Source organism: Chanodichthys erythropterus, chromosome 10 (genome assembly GCF_024489055.1).
Source record: "Chanodichthys erythropterus isolate Z2021 chromosome 10, ASM2448905v1, whole genome shotgun sequence".
NCBI lineage: Eukaryota > Metazoa > Chordata > Actinopteri > Cypriniformes > Xenocyprididae > Chanodichthys > Chanodichthys erythropterus.
This window is the reverse complement of record NC_090230.1, coordinates 41,595,545-41,608,686: the sequence shown is the minus strand read 5'-3', so window position 1 is coordinate 41,608,686 and position 13,142 is coordinate 41,595,545. Positions and strand designations below refer to the sequence as shown.

The following is a 13,142-nucleotide window of genomic DNA, read 5'->3' as shown; positions in this document are numbered from 1 at the left end:
CGAGTCCATCGACAGCGTGTATTCGTGTGCGTGTGTGCGCAAAGCGTCATTTCTCTCCTGACATGAAGTGTGACTATATAGTGTTAGCCACACTGAGCCTTCATTCCTCTGAATGACGTCAAAGCAAGGCTCCCCGGCACACATTTCTGTTTCTCTCACTCTCCTTCTCTTTTTTTTTACTATACCCTCCTGCTGTATAGTTGCATTTATCTCCGTAACCAGGCTAATCTGTTAAACACGACCAACATAAGCACAGAGACAATTCCATTTATGCTTAATTTCCGTTCACAGTCTCTCTGGCAACACATAACCATGCTGTGAGATCTTAGTAGTCTACTACAGAGATGGCACTTTGTGCGGTGCTTTGAAGTCTGGGGATAAAGAAAGCACCATCTATTTTTTTTTTTTTTTTTTTGTAACTTGGTTAAGAGGACAAAAAAAGATTCTTCTCTAATCCTCATTCCTTAGCATGCCTCTGACTCCTCTCTGCTGCTTAATAAACTGGCGTCTCCCATTGGCTCACCTTAGCTGTGCCTAAGAGCTTCAGCCAATCAGAGCTCCCCACCTCAGCACCCCCTCCCCCTCAGGTAGTGACGGTTGTGTGCGTGTGAGAAGGAGAGAAAGAGCAAGAGCATTTCTATGAATGGAAATGCGGAGGAGGATCCCAGAATGTGATGGCAATTGGCATGTCATTTCTCTCTTTTTCTGTCTTCGTCCCCTCCTCGGGCAATCAGTTCCTCCCTCATCTCACTGTCACTTTTCTTTCCCATCTTTTCATATTTCTGTCATGGTGGACACAAATGCACACTGCGACACTGTGACACGCATGATGTCAAAGACTCTCAGTGTCTTTAGGGTCTGATTCATACATCAAAGTTAGTTAGGTATCATGGATGGGTGGATATATAAATGAACAGATAGATGCATAGATAAATGGATAGACCGATGAATGGATTGATGGAAAGACAGATAGACAGAGAACCCCATAGGAAAATCTCAAAGGACCAGCTGCGATTGATAGAGAGAAAGAGAGAGAGAAACTGATAGATTGTTGAACACATAGATGTATAGATAAATAGATCAATGAACATGGATGGATGGATGGATGGATGGATGGATGGATGGATGGATGGATGGATGGATGGATGGATGGACAGCCAAAGAAATATATAGATGCATAGATCAGTGAACAGACACAACAGACGATAGATAGATAGATAGATAGATAGATAGATAGATAGATAGATAGATAGATAGATAGATAGATAGATAGATAGATAGATAGATAGATAGATAGATAGATAGATAGATAGATAGATAGATAGATAGATAGATGGATGGATGGATGGATGGATGGATGGATGGATGGATAGATGGATGGACAAACAGATGGATAGATGGATGGATGGATGGATGGATGGATGGATGGACAAACAGATGGATAGATGGATAGATGGATGGATGGATGGATGGACAAACAGATGGATAGATAGAGAGATGGATGGATGGATGGATGGATGGATGGATAGATGGCAGACAGATGGATAGATAGAGAGATGGATGGATGGATGGATGGACAGACAGCCAAAGAAATATATAGATGCATAGATCAGTGAACAGACACAACAGACGATAGATAGATAGATAGATAGATAGATAGATAGATAGATAGATAGATAGATAGATAGATAGATAGATAGATAGATAGATAGATAGATAGATAGATAGATAGATAGATAGATAGATCTATGGAAGGATTGATGGATGGATCGTTCGATCTATGGATGGATGGATGGATGGATGGATGGATCGATCTATGGATGGATGGATGGATGGATGGATCGATCGATCTATGGATGGATGGATGGATGGATCGATCGATCTATGGATGGATGGATCGATTGATCGATGGATGGATGGATGGATGGATGGATCGATCTATGGATGGATGGATGGATCGATCGATCGATCTATGGATGGATGGATGGATGGATCGATCTATGGATGGATGACTGGATGGATGGATGGACAGACAGAGAAATATATAGATAGATAGATGGATGGATGGATGGATGGCAGATGGATAGATAGAGAGATGGATGGATGGATGGATGGATGGATGGATGGATGGATGGATGGATGGATGGCAGATGGATAGATAGAGAGATGGATGGATGGATGGATGGATGGATGGGTGGCAGACAGATGGATAGATAGAGAGATGGATGGATGGATGGATGGATGGATGGATGGATGGATGGATGGATGGATGGACAGACAGCCAAAGAAATATATAGATGCATAGATCAGTGAACAGACACAACAGACGATAGATAGATAGATAGATAGATAGATAGATAGATAGATAGATAGATAGATAGATAGATAGATAGATAGATAGATAGATAGATAGATAGATCTATGGATGGATAGATAGATCTATGGATGGATGGATGGATGGATGGATGGATCGATCTATGGATGGATGGATGGATGGATGGATCGATCGATCTATGGATGGATGGATGGATGGATCGATCGATCTATGGATGGATGGATCGATTGATCGATGGATGGATGGATGGATGGATGGATCGATCTATGGATGGATGGATGGATCGATCGATCGATCTATGGATGGATGGATGGATGGATCGATCTATGGATGGATGACTGGATGGATGGATGGACAGACAGAGAAATATATAGATAGATAGATGGATGGATGGATGGATGGCAGATGGATAGATAGAGAGATGGATGGATGGATGGATGGATGGATGGATGGATGGATGGATGGATGGCAGATGGATAGATAGAGAGATGGATGGATGGATGGATGGATGGATGGGTGGCAGACAGATGGATAGATAGAGAGATGGATGGATGGATGGATGGATGGATGGATGGATGGATGGATGGACAGACAGCCAAAGAAATATATAGATGCATAGATCAGTGAACAGACACAACAGACGATAGATAGATAGATAGATAGATAGATAGATAGATAGATAGATAGATAGATAGATAGATAGATAGATAGATAGATAGATAGATAGATAGATTGTTAGATAGATAGATAGATAGATAGATAGATAGATAGATCTATGGATGGATAGATAGATCTATGGATGGATGGATGGATGGATGGATCGATCTATGGATGGATGACTGGATGGATGGATGGATGGATGGATGGACAGACAGAGAAATATATAGATAGATAGATGGATAGATCGATGGATGGATGGATGGATGGAAGGACAGACAGCCAGAGAAATATATAGATGCATAGATCAGTGAAGAGATAGATAGATAGATTGATAGATAGATAGATAGATAGATAGATAGATAGATAGATAGATAGATAGATAGATAGATAGATAGATAGATAGATAGATGGCGGTATGGATGGATAGACACAGATAGAGAGATAGAAAGATACATAGATCCAAACAATATAAACTGTAAATGGGATAATTATGTAATGGGTAAATGGATCTGATTAAAATGAACTCTCTTTCATCACTTCTTCATACTGCTTGATCTGACTCTATCATGTTGTCTGGAAGAACCTGTTAGTTGGTAGTTTTTAGCCTCCTTCTCATCTCTCTGCTGGATCCTTTCATTTAGAGCAGACCGTCATTGAGTCGTCCTTGAGAACGCTCCACTTTCCGCCCTCCTGTCTGCGGGGCTGGTATTCCAGCCTCTTGTGCTGACTCTGTGTGTGTGTGAAGCAGTTTGAGATTGCTCTGATTTCTAATATCCAACGTGTGTTCTGGCCTGAGGGCGGATGGTGGCTTTTTGCCTCACTACAACATCACTCACCGCAGCAACCCGTCGTCATGGTGCAGCCCACGTTGTGCAAGCAGCATGGCGCTGCTGTCAGGGTTGTCATGGTTATGCAGGCGCATCAGCTGTCATTGCTGTACAGCCTCATGTTGCTAAGGACACCAGAGCAGAGGCATTTTAATGCATTATTAAGATATAATGCCTCATTTTTTGTTATATTGTCTTAATACTTATTTGAGTTTACACCTTGATGTAAGACAGTTTATCAGTTTTGGGTTGCTCATACTTTATATTCTACATGTTGTGGGTGTCACCAAAAATATGTAAGTATTATAATGGCATAGATGACAACATACAACATGTATTATATGGCATTATAATTGAACATTTAGAACCTTTAAAATGCATTATATATACCGGGTTCATAGAAAGTGTTACGATAAACTTTTAGAAGAAAAAAAATTATTTTGAATTAAATTGTTTAATTTCATCCGGCCTCTTTTATGTAAAACATCCATCAGTTTTCTTTAATTCATTACGGACCATCGTTCATAAATTGAGCACGTCATAATAAATGTTTTCGGGATTAGGATATCACATTATTGGATGGCTCTGTTATCCTTTCCCATCAGGCCACAGCTGAAGCTATTAATTCAACAGAATGTTGGCAAACGTTGCTGAAGCCCCTCACAGACAGAGGGTGGATGGGAATGGCACATTGACACTGTCCAAGACGCACGTTTAGAAGATTTCTGTGGCATATTTATTCACTGACATAAATGTGTTCTTCTAGCCAGATAATCGTTCCATTCCACAGTTAGAAACTGCACTTGTTTGTCCATTTTTATTTTTATTATTTTAATGGACAAGCAATAATTAAACAGTCTTCTTTTTTTCTGTATTTCAGGATTAAACAACCATGTAAGAAGGCACATCATGGCCATATTCCAGGATGACAATGTCAAGATTTATCAGGCTCAAAGAATGGTTAGGAGGGAGCATGAAGAATCATTTTCACACATGAATTGTCACCTCTTGAGTCCAGACCTTAAATTCATTGATTCTATCCAAGTCAATTCTTAAAATTGATGTACCTCTTGATGTACATAACATTGCAACATTTTATTTCCATCAAGAAGTGCATTTTTTTTGGTCAAGATCTTGTATTGAGCACTCTGTAAAATCTCCTCCAAAAATAACCCAAATACTTTCAAAGAATTTAAGGTCGGGACTCATATGTGCCTATTCATGTGTGAAAATGATTCTTCATGCTCTCTCCCAAACATACTTTGAGACTGATACAGTCAAACCAAAAATTATTCAGACATTTTTGATATATTTTTACTACTACTTTACTATTTATGTAAGTGAGGATAGCAAATAAAGTAAAATGTGACATATTACACCCAAAAATTCTTCATACAGTGGACTACCTGTAAAATTGATAAAAATTTGGAACCAAAAATTATTCAGACACTTTGACCTGATCATGTTTTGCTTAAGTGTTATCTGACATAATCAAGATACATTTTTTCTGACAGTTTATCTCTGAAATCTGAGACCAACTATAGTGAATAAACTATAATAATGAATGAAATGTTCAAGGTGTCTGAATAAATTTTGGTTTGACTATAAATCTTGACATTGTCATCCTGGAATGTGGCCATGATGTGTCTTCCAACATGGTTGTTTAAGAAATGAAAAGCTACTCACTCCATCTTTAAGGGTTAAAAGAACTGTTGCCAAACATATAACATGCTAGAAACATAATAATCACTGCAATAATGATCCAGTCATAGACTCTCAAGCATTTGCCTATTTAAATCCAAACAACAACTCTTTTTTTTTGGCCGGATAGTTTATATAAAAATAAAAAAGTTATTTTAAATTGTAATAATATTTCACAATATTGCTGTCACGTGTGGGCGTAATAAAGTGCAGAAGGAGTTGAGAAACAAAAACATTCTTTAACAAATTCAAAACGGAACACTCCGAGAGATCGCAGGAGAATATCTGAACACAGCCACGTTAACATTGACAAAAAAAACTGAACAAAACACAGGGCTTAAATACATGGAGCTTGTAATTAATGATTAAATGGAACAAATGTGGGAACTGATTAACAACCAGGGAAACTAACTAGGCAAACTAGGCAAAACAGGAACATATTGAAATGAAATCATAGACATCACAATTGCTGTTTTACTGTATTTTTGATCAAATAAATGCAGCCTTGGGAGCATAAGACTTACTGTATTTCAAAAAGCATTAAAAAAAATCCCAACCCCAAACTTTTAAACGGTAGTGTGTATGCATCTGTATATGTATTCACAGTCAAAACTGGTCACATACAGGTCTTGAAATGTGCATTTTAACTCTTAATTAGATGCAAAATCTGCAGCAACAATCATGTCAAAATGTCAACATGTCATATAAAATATAGAATTTCTGGTCCTTATCTTAAAAATCATTGTCAAGTCATTTAATGGGGAGATCCCTGCTCTGTTTAGATGAGAATTCCACGATCATCTCTTATGAAATCCTCTTATGGGGATGACGGGGCTTGTCTTTAAGTGTCGGCTCTTGATTTCATAATGTGCAGTTGTATTTATTTTCAGTGATCCAGCAGGGTCTCGGCTCTCAGCGCGGCAGAGTACTGAAGTGGATTTGGGTCATGCTAGTTTTAGAGTGCCTCTCCTCACTCTCTCAATCCATCAGAGCGACAAGCCCTAAAAGGATATTCACATCAGTAGTTAAAAAGCCAGGCTTTAACACTTACAGTTCAGCCTTTTACCCTTGTTCCCCTCCATAAGCTTTTTTAAAGGAATAGTTCACCCATTCTGTTTGCAAAGAGGTTTTTTTGATGCACAATGATCATAAGAACCTATTCAGCAGGATATCTTTGGCCATTTTCTCTGTTTTGACCTGTGCATATTGCTTTTGCCTCCTACTCATCATCTCATGGTTAAACGAGCGCTCGCTCTGGTGCTGAGAAAAGAAAAAATGAAGGAAAAATTGAATCAAATCCTGACAGCGCTCCTTTGCATAATGTTTCCGTGATCTACACAGCAGATGTTTTAAAGCTCTCTTCCTTTTTCTCTTCTCATCTCTCTTTCACAGTAACTGCCCTTTCTCCTTGGCGGCAGCTCTGGCCCGTGGTACAGCAGACAGTATCCTGCAAAGCGATCTCTCTGGGTACCATCTCAACAAGAGTGTGGAGGACGGAACAGACACGCTGCCTCGTGAGTGACCCATAAAAACTGCATCACAAAAACGTAAACTGAAAAGACTGGATTCATAAAAGAGGTTAACTTAGAGTCTGAAGTCTTATTTTTAAACGTTGATTCATTGTAGTTTTTTTGACACTCGTGACCCATCTGAAGTCTTGCTATCGAGTAGAGATCACGTAATATTTGATCCGAATGTAGGCCATTCTGCACAATTTTAAGCCTCCTATTCAACTGCAAATTTAGGTCACTTACTAACTTAACGGTGGCCTGAATAGCTTTCTTATCTTTCTATATTCGAATTGAAATGGCAAAGGAATTTGAGGTGGGAACGGCTGCTAATGTGCCACAGTTTTGACTGGTGTTGAAAGGAGAGCTTGTGTCGGCTTTAATACCATGTCTAATGGAGCTTCGAAGATCGATTTATATTTGAATGTCAAACACCTCTTTTTGTTGTGATTATATGTCCGATCTGATTAATTTCCCCCTTCACTTGGCTCTCGCCATCAAGACCCTTTCTGTCGCAATAACTGTAAACTGAAAGGATGTCACAACAGATGCTGCCTGATAGGGATGTACAATATATATCAGTTCATATCTGTTATCAGCCTATATTTAAGATTTTTAAAATTTATACGTATCAGTTAATATTACATTTAATTGTATATGCCAGATGTCTTTATTTTTACATTTACATTACCTTATATTTAAAAAAACAATTTTAGATGTAATCTTCAGCAAATATCAATGTGAATATCCGTTTTTCTTACTGTACATCATAATATTGTGATGGCTAAATTCATCTCTAGCTTTTAAAACTATTGACTTTAGTTTTTAGTGTTTCATTTATTTAGACTAGTGTTGTCAAAAGCACCAACCGCCGACCGTCAGTAATTTTAAAAATGTGACTCTTTGAGCTCTGTTCCTAAACACCTCTGATTGGCCAATATGTTGAAGCGATCATCAGATATGTCTGTGATTGGCTACAATGATCAACGCTTTAAAAACATGTTGTTGTAAATAGACATCAATGACGCTCTTCACCAAGTGCTTAAACAGTTACACACTGGAGCATTTGAAAGGAGGCTATCAGCGATCCGCCTGCTTTTAAATGCCCCCGCTTTCAAATTCAAACACTTCCGTGTGCTTTCAAATGCTCCCATGTGTTGATCATTGTAGCCAATCACAGACATATCTGATGAGCTCGTGAACACAATGGCCAATCAGAGGTGTTTACGAATCCACTCAACAGCGCTCAAAGTGTCACATTTTTTAAATTTCAGTACCGACTTGGTATCGTGGTCTGTACTTTTGACAACAATAAGACAATATAATTTTAACATCAACCATAACCATATTTATGAATAAATAAGGGTCAATGACATGACGTGTGGATGTTTTTGTGTCCAAATGCATTATTTCCTTTTAAAATAATTTGATAAATTCATGACATATATCACTTTATTCTATAAAAAAACTATTTAGTTTAGATTCATTTTTAGTACATTTGTCAGGTGGTGCAACTGTCCGAACAAATGAACAGATGAGAAAACTATTTAAAATGGTGTCTTAGTAATAAAAAATGAAAAACTATGGCATCATTTTAGGTTTAAAACCTTTCATATAAACAAATTTTATAAATATCAGTAGTTTTAAAACTGTTGAGATAAACTTTTGTCCAGCAATTTGTATATTCTCATATGTCAGGTTTTCACAACTGCAAACATGGCTGTTTTATAATGAATTTACAATGTAATAACAGTAAACATGATAATGCATCATCCGGAGGACCCCAACTGATCCTTGTGGAAGAGTGAAAAGTTTTGTAGACCTTTCTCAAATACTGGTAAAAACTGCTAATTTCAAGAATGGGTAGGTTGGTACACTTTCCATGTCAGGTGGTACAACTACAGTGTATACATACAACTATTTGGTTGTACCGCCTGAAAAAAAAAAGGACCCATAAATGATATACCTATTAAAATGCTATACTTTATTGTCTAAATAAATAAAAAATGAAAAATAACTATTTTTAACATTGTTGTTCTGCCATATGTAGTTATTGATAATTTTTTTTCGACAAAAAGTATGTAATTTTTATTTCTTTATTTTAACGTTTTTGTGCTGCTACAGAGAATTATGGGAAATGTAGTTAGGTCTTTACTGCTAGTGACTCAGAAATTACACATTTTATCTTTAAAGGGATAGTTCACCCAAAAATGAAAATTTGATGTTTATCTGCTTACCCCCAGTACATCCAAGATGTAGGTGAATTTGTTTCTTCAGTCGAACGCAAATTATGATTTTTAACTGCAACCGCTGCCGTCTGTCAGTCAAATAATAGCAGTGGATAGGAACTTCAACTATAACAGTAAATAAAACTTCCATAGACAAATCCAAATGAAACCCTGCGGCTCGGGATGACACATTAATGTCCTAAGACACGAAACGATCAGTTTGTGTGAGAAACCGAACAGTATTTATATCATTTTTTACCTCTAATACACCACTATGTCAAACTCCGTTCAGCTTCCTGCTAGTGTGGTCCAAAAACGCGTTCTGGTGACGGAAGTGATGTCTCGCCCATATACTTCAATGAGCGCAAGACATCACTTCCGTTGTCAGAGCGCGATCTGACCTCACTCACCGGAAGCTGAACGGAGTTGGACATAGTGGTGTATTAGAGGTAAAAAATGATATAAATACTGTTCGGTTTCTCACACAAACCGATCGTTTCGTGTCTTAGGACATTAATGTGTCGTCACAAGCCGCAGGGTTTAAGCAAGGTTTATTCACTCTTATAGATGAAGTTCCCATCAACCGCCATTATTTGACTGACAGACGGCAGCGGTTGCAGTTAAAAATCATCATTTGTGATCGACTGAAGAAAAAATGTCCTAAAACCTACATCTTGGATGCACTGGGGGTAAGCAGATAAACATCAAATTTTCATTTTTGGGTGAACTATCCCTTTAATTGTGACCAACAGCAATTTGTTTCCGCCATAATTCTTTAACAGACATGTCCCAACTCAGGAAGAATATTCCTAGTTTTCCCACTGGTAATTACATTGCGGTGGCATTTATGTACACTGATTTCATTAATACGATCATTCCGACAAGTCATGAAGGCTGAAATAGTTCTCTGTGGTTCACATCCAACTATTGCCATCATGAGTTAGCGCAGACATTCACACAGCACACTAATCCCAGACACTTTCCTGAGTGGACTGTAGATTTATAAGGCCAGATGGACCGCAATCTGCGTTGAGTTTAAGCACTGTTCAAAAATACGTCAGAGCTCGAGAACTCCACTTGAGCCGAGTCTGGGTTTCCTCAGCCGGGACAGTTAATCAAGGGTTTCACGGGAGGTATGGTCCTTTAAACAGGCCTACATGACGTGACCCATTCCAGGAGCAGAGAGTATATTCAGTGTAAGTCGAAGCAGTGGAAACGACTGACATCAGTACACTGGGCGGCAGACAGACGTCTGCTCAGGGCAAAGGCAGTACATACTGTTCACCAGCGCAGCTCTGAGATGGCAGATTAAATTTAGACTCTGTGCCCACGGAGACAAGATGTAGAGCAAGAGAGAGAGAGAGAGAGAGAGAGAGAGTCTAAAAGGATAAGGGAAGAGGAAAGAGCATGTAATGTCTACTTTTACAACCATCAAACAATCTAAAAGGCCTCTTCGTCCACACAGTGATAAATACATCTGTCAAAAGCAGCACTGAGGCGGATTGATGGACAAAAAGGAAGAGGAAATACTGCCTTTGAAAAACATGTCACAAAATTAATCATATAAACAGACACTCCATTATGCAAATCTGGGACTTTGCCATAAGTTTTGGCATGCAAACTCTTTCAGCAACATTTTATGTGCTTGAGAAACAAATAATTGGATTGCCAATGATACTTTTAGAGGTTTTAAACACCTACAAAATTTATTCGCCCTCATGTTTTTCCAAACCTGCATGACTTTCTTTCTTCAAAACCATAAAAAAGATGTTTTAAAGAATGTCAATGCTGCACTTTTCCATACAATGAATGCAAATAAGACTAAAAAGCTCAAAGCACCATAAAAGTAGTTAATAGTTCTTACAACTTAGAGGCTTTATGTAACACTGTTAAATGTAATCTTTAGCATATCTTAAAATAAATATTCATTTTCATACTGTATATTACAATGTTGTGATGCCTAAAATTCACTTGTCGCATATAAAACCTTTTAATAACAAATTTTTTGAACAGCATATAAAATAATTTCAGTTTTAAATGCTTTACCTTTTAATTTATTTAAACAATCTAGAATTTTAATATCGGCGATAACATGAAAATAAATTTAAAAAATCTCGATATAACTAGATATTTTTCATTTATGTGAACAAAAGACTAAACATTTTTAAAAAGCACCATTAAAGTAGTTCTCATATGCTTTATATTTTTATGCTATAAGTCTTTTGAAGTCATACAACAACTTGATGTAGCAAGATTTAAGTCTGTAACTTTTGAATCCTATTTAACACTGCTGAATATTTGGTGCATTGATATGAGAGACATAAGAACTGACAGCAGTTGGTGTCACTTACATCTGACCTGACACGATGCAGGTCACCCTTTTTTAAGATGTGGGTTTGTAAAAACATGAGGATGTTTATTTTCGAGTGAACTATATCCCCATAGGCTATAGGCAGTTTCAATACACAACCTATTTAAAACAACAAAACAAACTGGTTCGTTGTGCATCGAATGCTTCATATTACTGTCTGAAAAGCTTTGAGAATGTAAAAAGCAGCATATAGATGGGAGAGCATGTTTCAGACATACTGATATCGAACTTCACAGAACGAAGGAACGTCAGCTTTAGTCCATAGAGAGCAGAGCTGGAACAATCCCATCATCATTAACCAGTCACCTCCTCTCTCTCTCTCTCTCTCTCTCTTTCTCTCTCTTTCTCAGTTGGCAGATGGCCTCTTTTGCCCACTGTCCTCAATTCCGCTTCCACTGTGCATTTAATCAGCAGCTCATGCACTCTTCCTTTCCAATACGATATTACAGTCAAATCTGTTTGGCTTGTGAGCAAAAAACAGCACTGTCTGTTTGCGTATGGTGCATGTATGTGTGTTTTTTTTTGTTTTTTTTTACAGTGTTGTGACATAAGAAACAATGGCTGCTTAGTCATCATGAATCAAAGCAGAGTGTTTGTGTTAGCATGTGTAACATGTAACATGTCATTTGCCTTGGCAGAGATTGATTCGGTGAAGCTGGCACGGCTGATCTTTAATAAGCTGTGTGAGACGTGCTGTCAATGGCTAAAAGAGTTCCCGTATCGCCGCCGCCACTTGCCATACTACGAGACCTCCATCCATGCTATTAAAAACATGCGTCGAAAGATGGAAGACAAACATGTCGTCATTCCTGACTTCAACACGCTCTTCAATCTACAGGTATGACCTTGATCGTGACTTTGAATGACCTTTTGTTTTTAATAATATACACTAGCATTTGAAAGTTTGGGGTCAGTAAGATTTTTTTTTATGAAATTAAAACATTTATTCAGCAAGGATGCATTAAATTGATCAAAAGTGACAGTAAAGACTTTTACAGTGTTATAAAATATTTACAATTTAAATAAATGCTGATCATTTTAATTTTCTATTCATCAAAGAATACAGAAAAGGAGTATCATGATTATTAATATTAAGTAGCACGACTGTTTTCAACATTGATAATAATAAGAAATGTTTCTAAAGCAGGAAATCAGTGTATTAGAATTATTTTTGAATGCTCGTGTGACACTGAATGTGACATATATATATATATACAGGTGCATCTCAATAAATTCGAATATCAATAAAAAGTTTTTTTTTTCTTGTAATTTAATTCAAAAAGTAAAACTTAAATATATTCTAGATTTATCAGACATAAAGTAAAATATTTCCAGCCTTTTTAGTTTTCATTTTGATGATTACAGCTTGCTGCTCATCAAAATAAAAAAATAAGTATCTCAAATTATTATTATATTTAATTTCAAGTTCTATTAAATTACCATTCTCAGGGTATAAATACTGGGTTTAGGTCAGTAATCCCAACAGCAGTCATGGGGAAGTCTGCTGACTTG

General features: G+C 37.4%; 1 protein-coding gene across 3 annotated transcripts in view; it reads left to right on the top strand.

The window, feature by feature from the left end:
* ppm1e (protein phosphatase, Mg2+/Mn2+ dependent, 1E) overlaps nt 1-13,142 on the top strand; it is a 56,099-nt gene that overhangs the window by 29,997 nt on the left and 12,960 nt on the right. For all 3 annotated transcript variants that reach the window (XM_067399234.1, XM_067399233.1, XM_067399232.1), the window contains 2 exons: nt 6,916-7,037; nt 12,269-12,468. In XM_067399234.1, coding sequence (XP_067255335.1) covers nt 6,916-7,037; nt 12,269-12,468 — 322 coding nt within the window. The remainder of the gene's footprint in view (nt 1-6,915; nt 7,038-12,268; nt 12,469-13,142) is intronic.